At 43.2% G+C, this 20745-nt stretch overlaps 1 protein-coding gene across 1 annotated transcript in view; it reads right to left on the minus strand.

Moving 5' to 3' along the window:
- Positions 1–20745, minus strand: part of TMF1 (TATA element modulatory factor 1) — a 271023-nt gene that overhangs the window by 170689 nt on the left and 79589 nt on the right. The window contains exons 3-6 of the mRNA XM_085624782.1: positions 11344–11447; positions 10979–11105; positions 9715–9820; positions 4619–4761 (exon numbers count right to left, since the gene is read on the minus strand). Of these exons, the coding sequence (XP_085480908.1) occupies positions 4619–4761; positions 9715–9820; positions 10979–11105; positions 11344–11447 (480 nt within the window). The remainder of the gene's footprint in view (positions 1–4618; positions 4762–9714; positions 9821–10978; positions 11106–11343; positions 11448–20745) is intronic.

Below are 20745 nucleotides of genomic sequence, written 5' to 3' on the forward strand. Positions count from 1 at the left end.
TGGCTGACCATATCACTTTTAGGCTATAAGACATTGAGAACGGCGACTTCAAAAGATGTTGTTCCGCCCTCATTGGATGGCCTATTACACTCCAGCAGCCTTAAATTGGATGCTTCCGGCACTTCAATAACAATGAATTTGGATCCTGCCTTGGTACTTTTTGGTCTTCTAAAGAATGGACAGTCTTCAATTTAGCAAAATCTGGACAGAGGTTTTTGTCAATTGTTTCTATTATGGCCCGCTCTCTGATTTTGCAAATGTGGCAAACTTGCAGGGATTCGGTGTATCAAAAATGCCTGACTAAAATGATCAGAACGGAGCAATTTGAGGAAGCCTAGGCAAAGAGGGTCGGGGTTTAAAGCGATTTAATGCCTCCTGGCAGTATTTTGATTTAATCAGAAACCAGGGCTCTGTGGTTCCGCATAGTTTGAGATTCCCTCAAGGTGAATCTTGTGGTACATCTTCAAGGACGGGCTATAGTATTTATTTATTATGTGATAGGCCCAAGTTGTTGAAGTGATTTCCATTTTTCTATGTAATATGATCATGAGGGATAGTGGCATCCGGTCACTGTTCTGTTCTGCTTAAGCACTTTACAATATTTGCAAGGAACCGTAGTAATGAATACTACTCACCTTTATATGCACTTTATTTAAAACATCACCTTAGTGATACATTTTTGCTTCTTGGGTTTCCTGCATTAACCATACTTTAAATTTTCTTTTTAGAAGTTATTTACTTTCTTTAATGAGAATAGATTTTGTTTGCTTTCTTGATCACTTGCATTTAAAATTTGCTTTCAATTTTTTCTTGATCTGTAATTTATATTAATCATGATTGACATATGCAAAACATATTTTTTGTTTTTTTGCCTAAATTATGTGTCTTTAGTATAAATTCCGCTTTTGCACTTTATTGTATTTGTAAGGAACAGTAGTAATAAATATTTTTAACTCCAGTATGTATTTTTAGGGACCCCAAGTAAATAACTTCTGCTTTTTAGATCTACTGAATTTAATAAGGTCATAATGCGGTCTCTTTCTGAAAGGATTTTTTTCCTTTGGGTTATACTATGTATGCATATTTGTACCCCCGCTTTGTGAATTGTAATTCATATTAATCTTGGTTGATGATTGAAATGCTTCTGTCTTTTAAAACTCTTCTCATATTAAAAAAAAAAAAAAAAATTAAACATAGTTCTTACAAATCGTATCACTCATTAGTACCACACAAACAATGCTCAATTAATTTTTGTAGTATCTTACAATATATCTTTAACACTCAGAAACCTTTAGAGGACACAATCATTGGATGATGTCATCACTGATAACATCAGTGTAGTCATTTGAGATGCCATCAGTAATATCACTGATCATGTCATGAGTGATGTAATATGTGAGGTCATAAGCAGTGCATTACGGGGGCGTAAGTTATAGTTAGCGGAGTTAATTAAAATTGCTACATTTCTGTATTTTTGTATGAGTGAAATGTGAGCTTAACTATAACGCCCTTGTAACCTTTATTTTCAGTGAATATATATACACCCACACACTCACATACACACAGCTAAAACTCAAAAGTGATCAATTGAGGTTTATGTCAGCAGTGCTAGTGGTAACTGAAACCGAGTACAATTATGATGATTTTAGAAGGTGCTATTTGTATTGTTTTTGTGTAGTTCACCATTACTATGTGAGATTATACAATTCACGGGCATTTTATTTAACTGCATGGAAATCTTATACTCATCTACCATATACCAATGATAAACTTCAGGTCAGTTTACTGTTGGTTGTATAGTTCAAGGCTTCTGTTGGGGCACAATGCAAAATAGCAATTAGAGGCGCAACAACCTGAAAAGCACTAGGTGACAGTCCTGCATGTGTGCACCTACTGAAAAACATACTGCCTGTGCCACTGTGGGTGATGTAGAGTTGTGAGGCGCACAAGTTGAAGGCAGCAGCAGGTTTAAGGGTGGTGATAAGAGAGTCAAATCGTCACTCTGTGTGCCTTTGATGGAGTGGTGGTTGCGTCATGCAAGCAGTGCATTTGAGAAGTACTGTCTGGTATCTGCAAATGTGCATTCAGGAAGACATGCAGAAGGGGAGATTGTAAGGGCAAGCTTAAGTTGAGAATGGCACATTACCATTATGGAGTGGCTACTGAACTGGTGTTGGTTTGCAAAGAAATAATTATGGCATGATGGTGAGAGACAGCTTATTTGGGTGTACGTACATTTTTAGTAGACACTGGGGCAAGGAGGGGGCTGCACCATTCTTGCTAGCAACAGTTGCAAAAAGAAAATGCTCCCGCTGGGCGGAAGCAGACTAATTTAGATGCTGGCTCCTGCAGAGGGCAAGAAGCCTGTGGGGACCTTCGGGCTACCATCACAGCACCCAACCGGAAGAAAAGCCAACTGGGTGCCCTGGCAGGGATCGGGCACTTCACACTATGTAGATGCCAGCTCCTACACAGTGCAGAAAGTCACTGAGGTCAAGAGGGCCCTTGAACTACCCTCCTGGGGACCCTGAAAATGTGTGGGTGTCACATAAAAAAAAGAGAGAGCAGCCAGGGCCGCTCATTTATTATTCAATGTTCCCAGGCAGGAGCGCCCAATAATGCCCTCTGTCGGCTAATTAGCACATTTTTTAAAACTCTGTGGTGCCCCAAATTGGGTGGGGCATGACCATGTTTTAGTATGTTTGGGGGGCTGCAGGGTTGTCAGCAGCCCCTTAGAATGAATTTATTAGAAAATAACCCTATGTTTCCTGGCCCCTAGAGGAGGTCACCCCAGGAAAGGCTTATCCTGGTTTTAAGCTTTGCTAGAGCTGGAACATTTGTTCTTTAGCTGAGGATTGCAGGTACCCTGTGGCTGGTTCTACGGCTGCATTATGTGGCTGGAGGAGTAAGAAAATAAATAGATTCTGACACTTGCTTAATGTTGTCTTGAATTCTAATGCTTTATTTAAAAGGTTAATTGATAAACATTGCAATGCCTTTTTTTAAGAATGAATGTCTTTACATATAGTTGTGGATTCTATTGGGTTGAATCCTCACATAGGATTGCTGTGCTGGTAGTATTCTTTTGACAAAGCCAATAGGCTTGCCTTTTATATATTGATACAGCGGCTCTTTGAAAACGACACTAGGCCTGCCTTTTGTAAATGGATATGCATATGGTATAGGTGGTATTAGTCTGCACAGCTTTCACCCTGTACAGAAGACAGGCCAGGTCCACATCAAACCCCATTACGCAGAGCCTTCACCCTGCAGAGGACTTTGTGGACAGACCTGTCCCTCACCAAATGCTACGATACACATCCATCGCCCTGCACAAAAAGGCTAGTCTCTCACTAAACTCTGCCATGTACAGTCTTCACTCCGTACAGAGTTCTTGGCGGACAGATCAGTCCCTCACAAAACCCTACTATGCACAGCCTTCACCCTGTACAAAGCTCTTCACAAAGAGCTCAGTCCCTCACCAAACCCTGCTACACACAGCCGTCGCTCTGCATAGAGGTCTATGTGGAGTTGCAAGTCTCTTACGAAACCCTACAACGCACAGCCTTCACCATGTACAGAGGTCTTCACGGAGAGGCCAGTCCCTCACCAAACCCCATTATGCAGACTGCACCCGGTGTGCATTTTATTTACAGCCCACTCCCTCCAGACACCTAAAACCCCTTAGGTGGGAAGACCAGAATCTCTGCATTCTCTATTCAGCTCTTTAAGTGCCCACTCTTTACACATACTCGAAATACATAGCCAAGACTCTTCTATATACAGTTAGGTATGGTAGTCTTACTTCAAGTTATAAAACAACACCCTAGAAAAGAAGAGGAAAAAAAAAAAGTTCAAAGGGATGTTATAGTTAGGCGACAATGACTGTGGTAATGTAATGTTTTAAACCCCTCCCCCCGAATAAAGAATACGAAGATTTGCTATTAATACTTTAGAGAGCTATCTATACCTTGTGCCCCTGCCATGCACTGCTTCTAACCTCACATCATACATCACTCGTGACATGATAAATGGCATCACTGATGACATCACTGAATGCCTATGCTTTGTGTATTGTAGGGGGTTACACCTAACTAAAGTGTTGATGTGCATGCAGGCTGTGAAGGATGCTTGCAGGAGAGTTGAATTAAATCTGTCTGGTTTTGTGACATCCTGCTGGTACTGTATTGAGCATTAATGTCAATGAGAAGGTTAAATGGAAGTGGGGGAAAGTTCTAAATACGTGATCACTGCTCAAAATAGGAAACAATTCCAAACAAAGGACATCAAACTGGAATGAGGGATGTTAAGGGAGGTTTGAACATTAAGTAAACTGAATTCTGTGCATCTGTTAGTTGACAAGAGAAAAACAGGTGCACTTACCAGCACTTCACTGTCTGAGCATACAACCATACTGGAGTTATAAAACACAACACACGCATCTTCCAAACAAAGATATTTCACCATCAGCAGTTCTTGGGAAAAATACAAATCAACTACTTACATGAACAGTTGAGAAAGGCAGTTGTGAAGTTTTGACATTAAAGCATGCAACACTAATCCACAAAGCAAAATTAATCTGAATAGCAATTTTTATAGATGTCAAGTCTCGACCAACCTGCTTGAAATGTTGCAATTCCTCTTCTAGCTCCTTAATTTTTTTGGCCTGCTTTGTGATGGTATTTTCATTCTCTTTTTCTTTCACTCTTAATTTCTTAATGATGTTGGAATTGTGAAGCTGCTGCTTAGACAGTTTTTCCCCTGTAAAGGTAAAAAGACACATGGTCCACTTAAAAGAGACAAAGTAATAAATGTGAAATGGTCCCTCCTAAACACAAAGCTCAAATTAAACCTCTCACAATATTTACATATGAGACTTAAACGACATCATTGTGTAAGAACTTCAAATATACAACATAAATATAACAGCTTCCTTCAAATGTAAAACCTAAACTGAAGGGAACTACAGCCCAATACAAACTTTCCACAAATATCAACGTGACAAAAGCTGTTCTATGACAGGGAGGCCACCACATTGCGATATATTAATCACTAAATGTCCACTCACGTATTACTGGTCCCAGCATGAAACAACGAAGGGGGCTTTAGTTGCTGTATAACCTGATGTGTCAGACTATAAGGCTATTAAAACATTCAGCTCAACGCCGTTTTAGCTGATGTTATTCAGCTTCAGCAAAAACAAAAAACAAGCACTGGCAAAGCCTATTGGTCCATCCTTTTGAACCTACTTGTTTTGCCATTTCTATTTGATGAAACTCTGCAGCATCAGTTATAATAAAATGAAATCTTTTTTTTTTTAAATGGTGTTATGACGCAGCTGCTGGTCGTGTCATTTCATAGGTCTGCTCAATCAGGATGCTGTGTGCATGCATCATCAGACATGCATATGCATACAAAATGAAGCAGGCAGCTTTTTTATTTTTTATTTATTTACCTTTCCAAGATGGATTAGTAAATATGAAAATTGAATTTTTACTAGCTCACAAGGCCTTTTTGTAAATCAAAAGGGCCGGCAGTAAATTGATGCCTAGCAGTTCCAAAAAATGAACACATGTGAGGTCAACATGAAACATGCAGGATGGTTATTTAGTGGGGGAGAGGCATATGAAGGAGAGAGCAGGAAAACAGGTGCACTCTCATGGAGGGCCTAACCAAGAAGTATAACTGTCTTCCCTAAAAGTGAGCACTGGAAGCATACAAGTCAGCCAATCAAAAAGATAACGTGGATATGCTTCATGGGTGGGGGGCAAGGGGGTTGTAAACAAGAAAGGGAAGCCATTGAATAAGAAGTAAACAAGGGAAGCTAACCAATGGTATGAAATTGGTGGGCTGGAAGCTCCTGGTAAGTCCACAAAAACTGTTTTGCAATCAGACAGCTTGCACAGTCTAGTAGGCGAGACCTAAAAATGGTTACTCTCTATGCTGGCAGTACCAACACCATTTTTTTAAAAGTGCATCAATGCATACTCATGCGTCATCATACCTGTGCATGTATATACCATGATGCTAAAGTGGCCCTAAAATTACCACGCATGTGCGCTCATGCATAATGATGTGGTGGACTTTCTTTTATTATACTTTTCTGTCCCAAGATAGCAGATGCCCATCTTCGAATGTAAAATTTAAAAAAATTGTCTAATCACAATTTTGACAGGAGTAGCCTGACAGCAAATTGCAGCTTCCTATTAAGAAAAAGGAAATCGGGGCGAGGTAAGTTCGGTAGATAAAGCAAAGCTGGAGCATGTAAGGGTATGAAGTAATTGCCGATGAGTGGCAGGAGCAGCAAGGGTCAAGAGATCAATAGTTGAACACGGTTTATTAAAATAAACAAAACACAACCAAGCGGGACACTGGGTACAGGAGAAGCAATGACAAGCCGTAGGAGTGAAAAGCAACACAGTGAACACAGTCAGGGGTTTCGGAGAGAGAAATTACATGCACTCCCACAGAGTTCTGCTACAAAAACAAAAAGTAGTTCTGTGATGTGGAGCTGGACCAAGACATTCAATTAGAATGATGGTAACAGAGCTATGTTCCTGATTGGCTTAAAGATGCCACATATTCTCAGGAACAACTCACCACTTTCTGGGTACTTATACCTGTACAATCTAGACCCAAAGATATCTGGGCCCTATTTGAGGCTTACCTTCGTAAACGTGCAGACACTGTTGAGATGTCCACAGTCGAGTCTGCAGCATTTTATTAGTTACTTATTACTTACCCAAACCATGCTTCATTGGGGTCCTTCGTTACATGGCTGCAGTGGTATTACTACAGAATATGATCATCATTATACAGGACACCCAAATTGTGCATATTATTGTTCTCACGGAGTAGAAGTCCATTTCTTTTCATCTGTTTCAGCTCTTCTTACCTTTTGTTTGTATTTACCATGCAGTGGCTGATGAGGACGTAAATTTCTTTCATGTACAGTGATATTTTACTGTAAGTGTTAACCTGATTTACCTTACTGATTTCTGCAACCATTGTATTGGGTACATATACCTCAATAAAAAGTTTAATAAAAAAAAAAAAAAAAAAGCTTTGTTCCCAGAGAGGGACAAACGTAAGAAGAAACAGGCCATTGAATAAGAATCAAGCAAAAGAGACTGACAAGAAATGTAAGCAATTGGCTTACCCAAAGCTCACTAAATATTTGTATTGTTCACAATACGTAATCAAGAACAGGCAGCTGAAAGCAATGCATAGAAAAGGTATAGGAGACATGGAGAGCCTAAAGACCACCACAGCTTTATAGCTTTTGTCTTCCTTTAATGCTTCCACAGTCAATGACGCACGCCTGGCCACAGTAGTAAGTGTCAAACCTGGTAAGCATGAGCAGTGAAAGGAAGTAGAGGTATCTGCAGCCCTGAATCTCTCTTCGCTCAAAGTGCTTTACTTCATTTGACAGATCCAAGCAAGACAGAGAAACTACAAACAATTCGCCCTTCGCTCATTCCGGGGCTCCAATGACACAGTGAATTACGGTAAAAAGAAAGCTCACTGTTTCTCTTCACCCAGAGCCTCTGCCTCTCACTTTCACCTGTGCAATCCATATATCATGTAGAAGCAGTGCAGAAGGAAAATCTGAAGACTAAAGCACTGAAATGGTAACTGCAGTGAGTCCACATATGCGATTATAACCGGTTGTTACCCCCATTGCCTTCAATGGAGAGGAACGCATTCCAATATTCTAATAAACCTTAAAGCTAAATTGAAATATAGGAAAATCACAACAATTATTTTTTCATGGATTAAATAAGATTGGTGAATACTAATACACAATGTTTAGTATACACTAGAGATCTGTCTTGATGAGTAAGTGATCACATTAACATTAAAATAACTGTCCCACATCTTGCCATCCCTTTGTTTCTAAGACAACAGAAAAACAGCATATTCTTGAAAGTGCTAGTCATTTCAATTGGATTTAGGAGCAGATACAGCACAGAATATTCCTCTGATGACATATGCCCCAGTAACTCTGATGTTATGGCAGCCTTTTACACTACTGACCATCAAATTCCACTGGACTCTCTCTAAAAAGGAATGACTTACATTACAGAGTTGAAATGCTTTAAATTGTATCTTTCTGGAAACACTCAATTAATAAATATAAGTAAATCCTTTGTGTCTACTCGTTTGGAGTTCCTCTAGTTTAATATTGGTACTCATCTTTTTCAACTTCAATGTTGAACCACTATATCGGCTAAAAGAACTTGATGAACATTTTTATAAATACACTGATGTCACTTAAGTCTATATGTAACTGCACTTCATTGAATCCATCTCCATTACCAAAATGCCTCTACAACAATTTTACACATGGGAGAAGCACATTTAACTGAATACAAAGCTCTTAAGAGACAATTTCCATTACTCAAGCCTCAAAATAATTATTTTAAAACCAATCCAAAAAGGATTGAAATTATCAAGAGTATTGCATTACTCCTAACCTTACCAGCTCTTTGAAATCATTGGGTCTCTCAGTTCATGATAAACTACAACTCAAATACAACATCCAAGCAATGGCTACATCCATGATACTTTAACTGCTCAAAAAGCATAAGCATATGCTTTTCACACATGATCTGAAATTTGCAGTTAAGGCCTTTTACTTTCACCTTTACATGGCAGCTTATTCCTCACAGGCTACCAAAAAATCCAGAATGTAGGTTTCTTTCACACTGCTGCAAAAACGACTTGTTTCCTTAAAAAGCTCTAAACTTTAACAATCCCAGATATCTAACACAACAATTTATATTAGCTAGAAGAAAAAAGTGCTCTACACAGATATTTTAGAATAGTGCAACCAGCAATTGAAATACTTCTTCTTTTCATGATTTTTAAATTTTTCGAAAATATATGCACCTACAGAAACATTTTCCCTTTAACCTTCTGTCATCTCTTTTTTGTGTTTCTCATATTAAAATTTCCAAAAACATTAAATCTCACTGTAGATTTCCTATTGTGCCTACATGCCCTTGACAATTTCATATTGTTCTGGATCATAGTTACTTGGTGTTTCTTGTCTTCTCAATTATGTTTTTGAGCTGGTAAATTTTAGTAGCCCAATACCATTCATTCTTATGACTTTCTCCATACTGAAGTTGTCTATCCTCAAAATTCATTTTCATAAACTCAAAATTATTGTTTGCCGAGTGAGTGAAACATGTATTTCCCTGCATTTATACTTCTCTCAAATTACTCTATCTCTCATAGTAATCCCAAATTGAACCCCTCCTTACTCACCTTTTGTCCTTCATTATTTCACAATAGAAACTACTGTCAATTATAAGTGGTCAAATGGTGTTCTAAGTGTTCTATGGTAAATGTATTTCTACTACCGAACAATGTGCCGTATTTATGGCTTTCTTACACAGTTCATTAAAGTTACCAAGTCAGGCCGTTTTTGACAATCAGTCCACTGGCACACTATACATAGCAGTGTGCGGACTCGGACTGCCTTGCGGCGTCTGTTACCCTTGGATTTTCTGTTATTTATTCAATAGGATTACTCTACGTCAAACTGCTTTGACATGGTGTTCTATGGTACACAGAAAGTGAATTACACCTAATCAAACTCTGCAGGTCTTACCATACACTGCTCATCACTCTGAACCCCAGCTTGGGGCGGTTCACACTAACTAAAAAATACTTTTAAATACAAATATAGGAAAGTAACTCACTCACCTTCCTCCATCAATCCTTTTATTTGTTCATCTCTCTCTTTCATTAATTCAGCTGTTTCATTTGAGTTTAGTCTAGTGGCCAACTCTTCTTTAGCACTTTTTACCTCCTTAAATATACAACATATTCAGTCAAAATAAGCTTATACATAAAAAGATTTAGTTTTAATACAAAATATGTATAACTGTTTTTGTTCAACTGTTGTTTGTTCAGATTTCTGATGAAGGGAATTGGGGCGAAGAGAAGGTGCATAAAAATAATCAGGAAGAAAACAAAAAAACAAAAAAAGCAATCCATTTGTATTCTCAGACACAATGTGTATTGTAATACAGAGTAATGATAAACAGCATCAGAAAACAAATCTCCTCTGGCAGTTTGTAGAGTAAAACATTCTTATTTACTAAAGTAAAAGATACTGGAAAACTGATTCTCCATTGTCAAGGAGAACTTCATGCAACATTATTTCAAGGTCAATCTGGCTTATAAGCTTTTCAAAACCTGTAAACTATGGCAAGTGCAACTTTTCATAGCAAGAGAGGACAAATCAAAAGAGCTGCTAAAAAGAGAAATCACAAGGAATATACACATGTGTAAAGGAGAGCATGAATATGGTTGTGAATACCCCAAGTGGCGAGGTAAAAGCTGGGTAGGCACAGATGAAAAATAGGTAACACAGTGTGTAATTTATCAATATATTGAAATCAAGTGTTTTGTAGAATTAACAATTACTGTAATGCAGGGAAAGCAGCAAACAGTCATCAATGTGGACTCTGGTGCTACTAAAGTCAGCATTGAAACGTTTTTTCTTAAATTCAGACTAAAAGTGGGGTAATAACAGTCAATAGATAAAGTATATGTTCCAGAATGCCAGTTTCCGCATTATATTGCCTGCAATCTGCACTACCAAGTAAAAGGGCTTTGTATAATCTCCAATTTAAAAAAAAATGGTCTTTGCTTTGTAGCTTCATGGGATGTTGTGGGTGCTCATAACGAAAAGGTGAACCCCTCTTTTGGATATAAATGAAAACCCATTTTTTAATCCCAATTAATTTTTGGGACTTTTTTGTTGGCTTTGGAATTTCAGATTTGAAATACTTTGTATTGAATAGATCACAAGCCACAGGTAACTTTTTTAGCATGAGAAAAATCAAGTTCGCTTTTTTTTTTACACTGCTAGAAGAAATATTGTTATGGCATATGTATGCTATGAATCATGCATTACATATACTATGAGGTTCTTGTGCAATTTAAATCAGATGTGAATTACCTTTTTAGCTAAATCTCTTTCTTTGCATGCTAAGTGAACCTTCTTTTCAGCTTCAGCAATTCGAAGTGTAAACTCTTCCTTTAGAGAGATGATGCTACTGCTTTCCTCCTTTACCCGAAACATTTCGCTAAAAAATAAATAAAAATTAAAAAAAATACTGAACACATGAATGTGTGAGCTGCATGAAATAAGAAAAGTGACCACCTGGCAGTGCAGTTAAGATGTTCAGAAAACAGATCAAGATTAGTGCTCCTGGAAAAATAGCAGATTATGCAGTGTTCCGTAACAGGTACTTAATAACAAAAAGAAACCTCAAATGGAAAATGAAAACACAGAAAAGTAACAATTTACTGAACTAAACTTACTCTTTAAGATTGTCATAGGCTTCTTCAAGTTGAGCCTTTTCTTTACTAACAATTAACAGCTGCGTTTCTCTCTTCTCCAGTTTCTCTGTGAGGTCCTTGATCACCTGCATTATGCAATCCAAACAATACAAACAATGAAGGATTTTAAAAAACACGCAGGCATAATACGTATATAAGAAGTCTTCTTAATCTGCAAGTTACCAAACAGAGGAACAGTCACTACAACATTTTGCAAACTAATTATTTGCCAAAACATGAACTGCAAAAACAAAACAAATAAATGACACTATGAAACTATAATGGTGCCAAAACAATAATCTGATCATCATTTGAGATCCAATATTTTCTGCTAGAATATTATTCATTACACAATTACCAATTAATTTCACACTTCGTATTTTCTACTTGTTCAGGCAATTCTCATTAACTTAGAAATGGCACTAGAACTGGAAAAAGCCAAGTGTCTCAACAGATGCACTACCAATCTTTGGTTGCTCTACCTATTGATGTGACAAGACACTGTATTTTGCGAACAGCAACACAGAGTGCTCTAATGGGAGCAGAGGATGTTCACTTCAAATGACAGCCAATGTAGTAGTCCTCGTCTAATGCCTACTAGGAGGAAGTGTCAATCTACAGAGTTCATCATAAAAATCAGCCGAGGTCATAGGGAGTCTAGCCATGTGTGAAGAAAGAAATTATATCTGATCAATATTATCGTAGCACTTGGATATAGATAGATATATATATATATATATATACATACACACCACAAACATATAATACAATTAAAAAGGTTGACTAGTTAATGCATTAACTCTTAAGGAGCAGCTACTGTTGCGTTCAGTGTGGCAAAATAAAAAAAAAGTAAGCATTAGCAAGGCTCTCAATATAATTCTTTTAACGGAGTGTGCAAAAGTAGTTCTTTCTATCATTCAATGGAAGTCTCCATTTTAGACTAGTCTATAACCACCACATTTTTTAGACTCCCATTGACTGAAGGTATGGGCTACTCTTGCACACTGAAAAACAAGAATTACATTGTGAGGCAGGATAAAGCTCAACTGGCTTAATTTTGCCAAACTATGGGAAAACCGTGTGTCAGCTGAGTTCAAATGGAAAAGTGTGGATTAGTAATGAATGAGTTTAGATACACATCCATGAAAAAAAGAATATCTAATAAAGACAACTGGAGACAATCACATGAATACCACCAACGTATACACTGGTAAAAGACTGAATTTGGGATATTTGGAAAAACAACTGACCTACATAATAACTACGATTTTTCAAAAGCCCGTAATAAGATTTCAATAACCTTCTCCATTCGTCTAAGACACTCAGAATGAGATTCTATTTTAGTTCAAAGCCTATACTAAAAATGCATAAGAAGTCGGTTGATTGAAATTCTTAACTTGGGCACACAAAACATTAGCAATATGGCGTAGTTTCTTTTCTGTAACTCCAGTTCTGTAGTAGGGGTATCTCTGTTATAGTCATAATCTAGTGAATAGTCCCACCCATGTGCGTGGACCCCGGAGCAATACAAATAATCTCTTAAGTTGTCAAATCATGCAGACCTGCATCCAAACTTAAGAGAGAATTTCAAAGACAGATAATGCAGCCTATATCCACAGGCTACACTGTCCAGTACTTCAACTAGAAAGAATTCCACCAGCAACCACCAACAGCACTGCCTGTCCAGCTTTTTCCATAGAGAAAGAAAGCTGCCTCTTCCAGCAAAAGCCTCTGGAACGATAGAGAGGAAGGAATGGACAGACAAGCCCCATAGGCTGCCATTATGTGGCTCAGAACAGGATACTGTGCCTTTAAGAAAACTTTCCAGAACTTTCCCAGTATCCCAGAATGCACAGCAGGTCCCTTTTACTTTCAGTTCTTTTTGAAGGCGTAGCACGCCAGACCTGTAGCATTCCTCACATGAATAATCATCTCTCCACCGGGGAGGAGGGCGGGCGCTTATGACTATAACAGAGATACCCCTACTACAGAACTGGAGTTACAGAAAAGAAACTACTCCTTCTGCAGTAGGGGATCTCTGTGTATAGTCATAATCTAGTGAATAGAATGGCAAGCCCATCCCCACACAAAAAAGGCGGTGGAGAAGATACAAGACGATACCACTACTGTGCGAACAGATTTCGCAGCGAAGCCTGCCCAACCTGAGCATCAGCCCTGGCATCCGAGTCCAGACAATAATGCGCAGCAAAGGTATGGACCGACTTCCAAGTGGCCGCCTTGCAGATTTCTGCAATCGGAACATTACGCAGCAAAGCAGTCGTGGCAGCTTTGCCCCTGGTGGAATGAGCCTTAGGTTTACCCCCTAAGGTCTTATTAGCCTTTTGATAACACAATTGTATGCAGGACACAATCCACCGATAGATGGACTGCTTAGAGGTCGCGAGACCGGTCTTGACTGATCCATAATTAATAAACAATTGGTCTGACCTACGAATATCCTTGGTCTTATCAAGATAAAATTTCAACACCCTCCGAACATCCAGGGAATGGAGAGACCTTTCCGCTGGCGAAGAGGGATTCTGAAAGAACGTAGGTAAAGTTATGGTCTGGTTGACATGAAAATCAGAGATAACCTTAGGAAGAAATTTAGGGTGAGTACGCATAACAACCTTAGCAGCATGAAATACAGTATAAGGTTCTTGACAACATAATGCCTGAAGTTCACTCACCCTGCGGGCCGATGTAATGGCCACTAGGAACGCCGCCTTCCAGGATAGGTGCTGCAACGAAGCCTTGTGAATGGGTTCAAAAGGCTCCTTCATCAGTCTGGACAGCACCACATTCAAGTCCCAGGAAGGCGAGGGAAGTCTGACAGGAGGAAACACTTTCTTCAAGCCTTCCAAAAAATCCTTGACCACAGGGATCTGAAAGAAGGAAGTCTGTGAAGGGCAGTAAGCAGTCAAAGCAGCCAGATGAACCTTAATGGAATGGAAATTAAGGCCGGACTGCGCCAAATGTAAAAGATATGGAAGGATGACATCTTCCTTACATGTCCTAGGGTCAAAGCTCTTGAACTTGCACCAGCTACAGAACCTCTTCCACTTGTAGGCATAGGACGTCCTAGTGGAAGGCCGTTTAGACTCCTTCAGTATGTCCATACAATCTTCTGGTAGATTCAAATGGCCATATTGCACTATCTCAGGAGCCATGCCGCCAAACTCAAAGACGAGAGGTTGGGGTGCACCATCAGCCCCCCGAACTTCGTGAGAAGGTCCGGCCTGCACGGCAGCCGTATGTGAGGAAGGAGAGACCGGTGAAGTAGGTCCGTGAACCACCACTGTCTGGGCCATTCCGGAGCAATCCGGATCATCCGCGCCCCTGACTGGGACAGTTTGATGAGCACCGCCGGAATCAGGGGAATGGGTGGAAAAGCGTACAGAAAGCTGTTCAACCAGTCGATCCATAGTGCATTCCCCAGCGTCCCCCGCTGGTAGTACCTGGATGCGAAGTCTCGGCATTTGCTGTTTTCGGCGGTGGCGAACAGATCTACGTCTGGAGTCCCCCACCTTGCGAAGACTTCTCCTAGTACTTCGTCGTTTATGACCCATTCGTGGTTTTCCTGAATCAGTCTGCTCAGTGCGTCCGCCTGAACATTCTGCACCCCTGGCAGATGCGTGGCCGTAATCGTCAGTCCTCGGGCCAGAAGCCAGTGCCAGACCGCCTGCGCCTCCTGCGACAGAGCGCGCGATCTCGATCCCCCCTGCTTGTTGAGGTAATACATAGTGGTTGTATTTTCCATCTGTATCAGCAGCGAGGTGGTCTGGAAGGACGGAAGGAAGGCCTTCAACGCCAGGAAGACAGCTCTGAGTTCCAGGAAATTGATGTGGTACATCGACTCCAACGGGGACCACTTTCCTTGAATCTGCAATTCCCCGGAATGCGCTCCCCAACCTTGGAGAGACGCATCCGTCACGATACTTGTCTCGGGGATGTCCTTGTGGAAGGAAACCCCCCTGAGGAGGTTCTCCTCCGAACACCACCACTTCAGAGACTGAAGAGCATGCAGAGACAGCTGTATCTTGTAGTCCCAAGAACCTGTCCTCTGATCCCACTGATCCTCCAAGCACTCCTGCAGTGGTCTCATGTGCAGCCGTGCGTGAGGAAGATACAGGAGGCCATCGATCCCAGCAGAGAAGACACCTTACTCACCGTCGTCGATGGAGCAGTCCTGAGGCCCTGAGCTTTCCGAAGGAGTGATAACGGTCTCTCCTCCGAAGGAGACACGCTTGCTGACCGCGTATCGATGGATGATCCCAAGTACTGTATGCACTGGACCGGAGTCGGGATCGATTTGGACATGTTGACGTGTAACCCCAACTTGTTCAAGAGAACGCACGTCCACCGGAAGTGTTCTTGCGCTTCTGAGAAGGATGAGGCCTTGATCAACCAATCGTCCAGGTACGGGTAGACAAACACCTTGTTCCTCCTCAGGTGTGCCGCCACCACCGCCATGCACTTCGAGAAGGTCCTGGGCGCAGACTTTAGCCCGAACGGCAGTACTGTGTATTGATAGTGATTGGCGCCGACTTGGAATCGCAGGAACTTCCTGTGCTTCCGTGCAATGAGCACATGGAAGTACGCATCCTGTAGATCTATGGCACAGAGCCAGTCTCCCCGTTGCAGCTGAGGGTAAATCTGGTGCAACGATAGCATGCGAAACTTATCTCTGCAAATCCATTTGTTTGCCTGTCGCAAATCCAGAATGGGCCTGAACTCGTTCTTGTCCTTCTTGCGAACGAGGAAGAACCGAGAGTACAGACCTCTTCCCCTTTGAGACAGAGGTACCTCTTCTACCGCCTTTTTTCTCAACAAGATGTCTGCCTCCGCCTGGAGCTCTCGCAGCTGAAACTGAGAGCTTACCGGCGGAATCGCTGGAGGCGGGCTGATAAACCGAAGACTGTATCCATTGCAAACAATATTCAGCACCCACTTGTCTTGAGTAATTTTTCTCCATTCTGCCGGAAAAAATTTAATGCTTCCCCCCACTGGAGTGGGTAACGGTTGCAGGGGAAGTAGTCGCTCAGGGTCGAGACCCGGCCGGGCCCTTGGTAGTAGTAGCGGCCTGCTGGCCTCCTCTACCCCTCTGGCGTTTCTGGAAGGGTTTCCGGAACTGCTGCTGTTGGTGCTGCTGCTGTCCCGAACCCTGCCCACGCCCTCTGCCCATGGACCCGAACCGTCTCTGGAACGGGCGCTTCTTCTTCTCGGCCTTCTCCAACCCGACAGCCGTCAGGATCTCCGCCTTCATGCGGGCCATCTCATCATCCGCATGTTTACCAAACAGGGTTTGGCTACTCTGTGCTGAGCCTCTGGCTTGAGCGACGTCAGGCGCAGCCACGAGTGACGCCTTTGGTGGACGCCATGACAGTAGGCGTGCGCCGCCAACAAGGAGACATCCGCTGCCGCACTGATGACCTGGTTCGAAACCAGCATACCCTCTCGCACCGTTTTAAGGAAGTCCTCCTTCCTGTCCCGAGGCAGCAAGTCCGCATACTGTTGGAGGGACTCCCACAGGGCCCGGTCGTAACGCCCCAACAGCGCCCCCGCACTCGCCGCCTTCATGGTGGTAGACGCGGTCCCACACACCTTCCTGCCCGCCGAGTCCAGCCAGCGGCTTTCCTTGTCGGGCGGAACCGTCGATGAAGGTGCGGTCGCATGCTGTTTCCACGCCGCCGGTACGATGACAGAGTCCGGCTTCGGGTCCATCCGTAAAAAAGCAGGGTCCGACTCCGGGGCCCGATACTTTTTCAACAGCCGTGAGGGGGCGGATTTCGTCACCGCGGGAGTGAGGAACAACTCCAACGCGGGCTCCACCAGTCCCGGCACTAGAGGTAGCAGGGGGCGAGACAGGTGTTTTTTGTGTAGAGTCTCAAATATCACGGACGTCGTGGGTGTCGGCACCGTCACAGTGATACCCAACTTGGCTGCCCCCCTCAGCAGCACCTCCTGGAAGGAGACTAGATCGTCCACAGGAGACACCCTACTCCCCGGTGAGTCCGACAGCGTCGGTGAGAAATCCCTGGCCGAGGACCGTGCGCGCGACCTGGACCTGTGCCTCCTATGGCGCCGTCCTGATGTTGACGACGACCGCCTATGGCTCCGCGACCTTCTCCTCTTGACGGAGCGGGAGCGCGACCTCCTCGGCTTCGGCCGGTCTAGCCGGGCCCGGCCACCGTGGATGTCGCGGCCTCGGCGTCCCCTGCGGTGGAGTCGGGTACCTGGGCAGGGAGACCGACCGCGGCGGAACTGCAGGCGGCCCCAACGGAGTGCGAGGTGGTATAGAACGAGGAGGGGGAGGTGGAGGTGGCGACGCAGGCGGTGGTGGCGGTGGTGGAGGTGGTGGTGGTGGTGGAGGAGGAGTCGTTGGTGGTGGTGGTGGAGGAGGTGGTGATGGCGTAGGGTTCCGAGGGGGTGTATACACCACGGAGTACACCGATCCCGGCGACTCCGTTCCCCTCTTACTCCTGGCGTCAGGGCTCCCCCTGCTCCGTCTCGAAGACGAGCCCCTCCTCGACGCCGACCGCCTCCTCGACGCCGACCGCCTCCTCGACGTCGATCTTCTCGACGTCGATCTCCTTGACGGCAGTCTTCTCGACGTCGATCGCCTCGACGTCGATCGCCTCGACGGTGACCGCCTGGACGGTGACCGCCGTCTCTTCGCCGACGGCGATCGGCGCTCTCCCCTCGACGGCGAGCGCCGACGCCGGGCTGACCTCGACGCCGATGGCTTGATGGCGACGGCGTCGTCGCAGAAGATGCCGATGTCATCGACGGCGGCCTGTTCAGCGCCTTCGACGTCGATGCCGCTTCTCCCCAGAGCCCTGGGGAGATGGCGAACAGACCGTAGTCATCCCTCTCGACGCCACCTTCGAAGCCCTCGACGTCGACGGGGAGAGGAGACGCTTGCTGGTCTTCCTGCCCCTGGGGAGCCCCCCAGAAGCCTCAGCATGGGCAGAATCAGCCCCTCCAGACCCACCACGTGCCTTCAGCCTTCTGTCCTCCAGGACCTGGAGCCTGATCTTCATCCTCTCTCTCAGGGTCCTGGCTGAAAAAGAGCGGCAGATCTCACACTCCTCAGGCACGTGGGACTGGGGAAGGCAGACGATGCACACCCTGTGTGGGTCTGACTTAGCCTTTTTCCTTTCACAAACAGGACACTTGTCGAACAAGCCAGGCATGCTGTCAACACCAGAAGGAAAGGAACTTTACTAACACTTTTAGATCACTTGAAAAGTAACAAATAACCCTTGAAAAGGGAGAGCTCAATGCTCCAGGGTCCTGCTAGCAGGAGCCGGAAAAAAGAACTGAAAGTAAAAGGGACCTGCTGTGCATTCTGGGATACTGGGAAAGTTCTGGAAAGTTTTCTTAAAGGCACAGTATCCTGTTCTGAGCCACATAATGGCAGCCTATGGGGCTTGTCTGTCCATTCCTTCCTCTCTATCATTCCAGAGGCTTTTGCTGGAAGAGGCAGGTTTCTTTCTCTATGGAAAAAGCTGGACAGGCAGTGCTGTTGGTGGTTGCTGGTGGAATTCTTTCTAGTTGAAGTACTGGACAGTGTAGCCTGTGGATATAGGCTGCATTATCGGTCTTTGAAATTCTCTCTTAAGTTTGGATGCAGGTCTGCATGATTTGACAACTTAAGAGATTATTTTTATTGCTCCGGGGTCCACGCACATGGGCGGGACTATTCACTAGATTATGACTATACACAGAGATCCCCTACTACAGAAGTAGTTGTTCATTTCTTCTCCGCCATACTTAAGATTAATATTAAGGTTTCCTGCGAGATCAATTTACTAAAGACACTTACAAGGGTTGCACTCTCTGCCCAATAAACGGCACCGGCTCCGATGAACAATTCACATAATTCATCCAAGAGAATGTAGAATCTCCTAGTTTAATGATCAGAGAATCTGGATCTCATTAAAGACACGGAGGCTAGCATTATGCAGAACCTTAGGCAGCACTTTAAAGCCTATCTCAAGCACAATTAAAATTCCAGAAACAGAAATCCACTATAGTCTATAAATACCAGAGTGCAGCAGCCATCTTCCTCTTTTTAGCTACTCCAAGGGAACTTCTTTGAACTTTAACCAAAATAAGGATTTTTTTAGGGAAAAAACACAGCATGACACCGAATGAATACTGCAATTTAAGTAAATCACAATACTAAAACTTATATGGCCAAAATAACTCAGAATCTTCAATACCAAGCCATAACCCTCCCTTTTTTAATCTACCTGGGAAGGGAGGGTGGGATAATGCTAGTCTCTGTGTCTTTAATGAAATCCAGATTCTCTGATCATTAAATTAGGAGAATCTACATTTCATGTCAAGACCGGAGGTTAGCATTATGCATGCTCAAAGCTGTGATGACACCACCACTGAAACATGTTCCGTGGGCTTTCGATAAGATTTTGCAAATACAACAGCATTAGACTAGTCGGTCGCCCTCAGAATCTCTTCAAAGTGACCTCCAGATGCAAATACCTTACTTGCCAATGGCCCTGTCATTGAATGTGCTCCAAACTTCAACATATCTACTCTCCTGATTCAAACCTGCACTATCTCACCCAACGTGCAATAGTCGCAGCACTCACTGGATAAAGTGGCTTCACATACGAAATTAATAATTGGTTCATTCCATCCTTTCTAAATTCGGCCATCCTACTCTCATATTCCTTTAAACATCGTACAACCAGGGCCAGACTGGCCGTGGCGGGCCCCGGGCGTTTTTGTTACCAGGGGTCGGCAATATCGTGTAACAAAATCGGCTGAAATCTGCCCTGGCTAACAGCTCGGCCGCACCCCCTCTCCCCTCAGGGGGGGATGTGGGGGGGGGGGGCGGCGGCCGAGCAGTTTACCAGGGCCGGTTTCGGTTCCCAGTCCTGCCCTGCGTACAACACATAATTTAGGATGGTCATCAAACCTAGGGTAAAATATTGACAATGGCACAGATCTTTGTTCTTTTTGAAATGTTAAATATCACCCCATCTGGGTTATAAAATCCGCTATTTACCTCTAATGCACAAACATCTGATACCCTCTGAAAGAAATTAGACATAAAAGTGTTGTAACCTTGCTACTCAACTGTCGGAAGGCTAAAAATGAACTAGAAGGCCTACTTTGTATCCTTTTTCAAATTAAATTAACGTTCCATAAGTAACTATATTTAGGTTTAGGAGGCCTCCGTAACTTGATCCTCTTCATCACTCTACAAACCATAACATGCCTTCATACGGAAAAACCCTCAATTGGGGCATGACCTGCTCCCACTGCCGACCTATAACAATTAATAGTCCATAAGAAAGACCCTTCTCAAACAAACTTGATAAATAATACTATGGGAGATACTTACACGGGATC

The sequence above is a fragment of the Triturus cristatus genome, chromosome 9 (assembly GCF_964204655.1).
Source record: "Triturus cristatus chromosome 9, aTriCri1.1, whole genome shotgun sequence".
Taxonomy (NCBI): domain Eukaryota; kingdom Metazoa; phylum Chordata; class Amphibia; order Caudata; family Salamandridae; genus Triturus; species Triturus cristatus.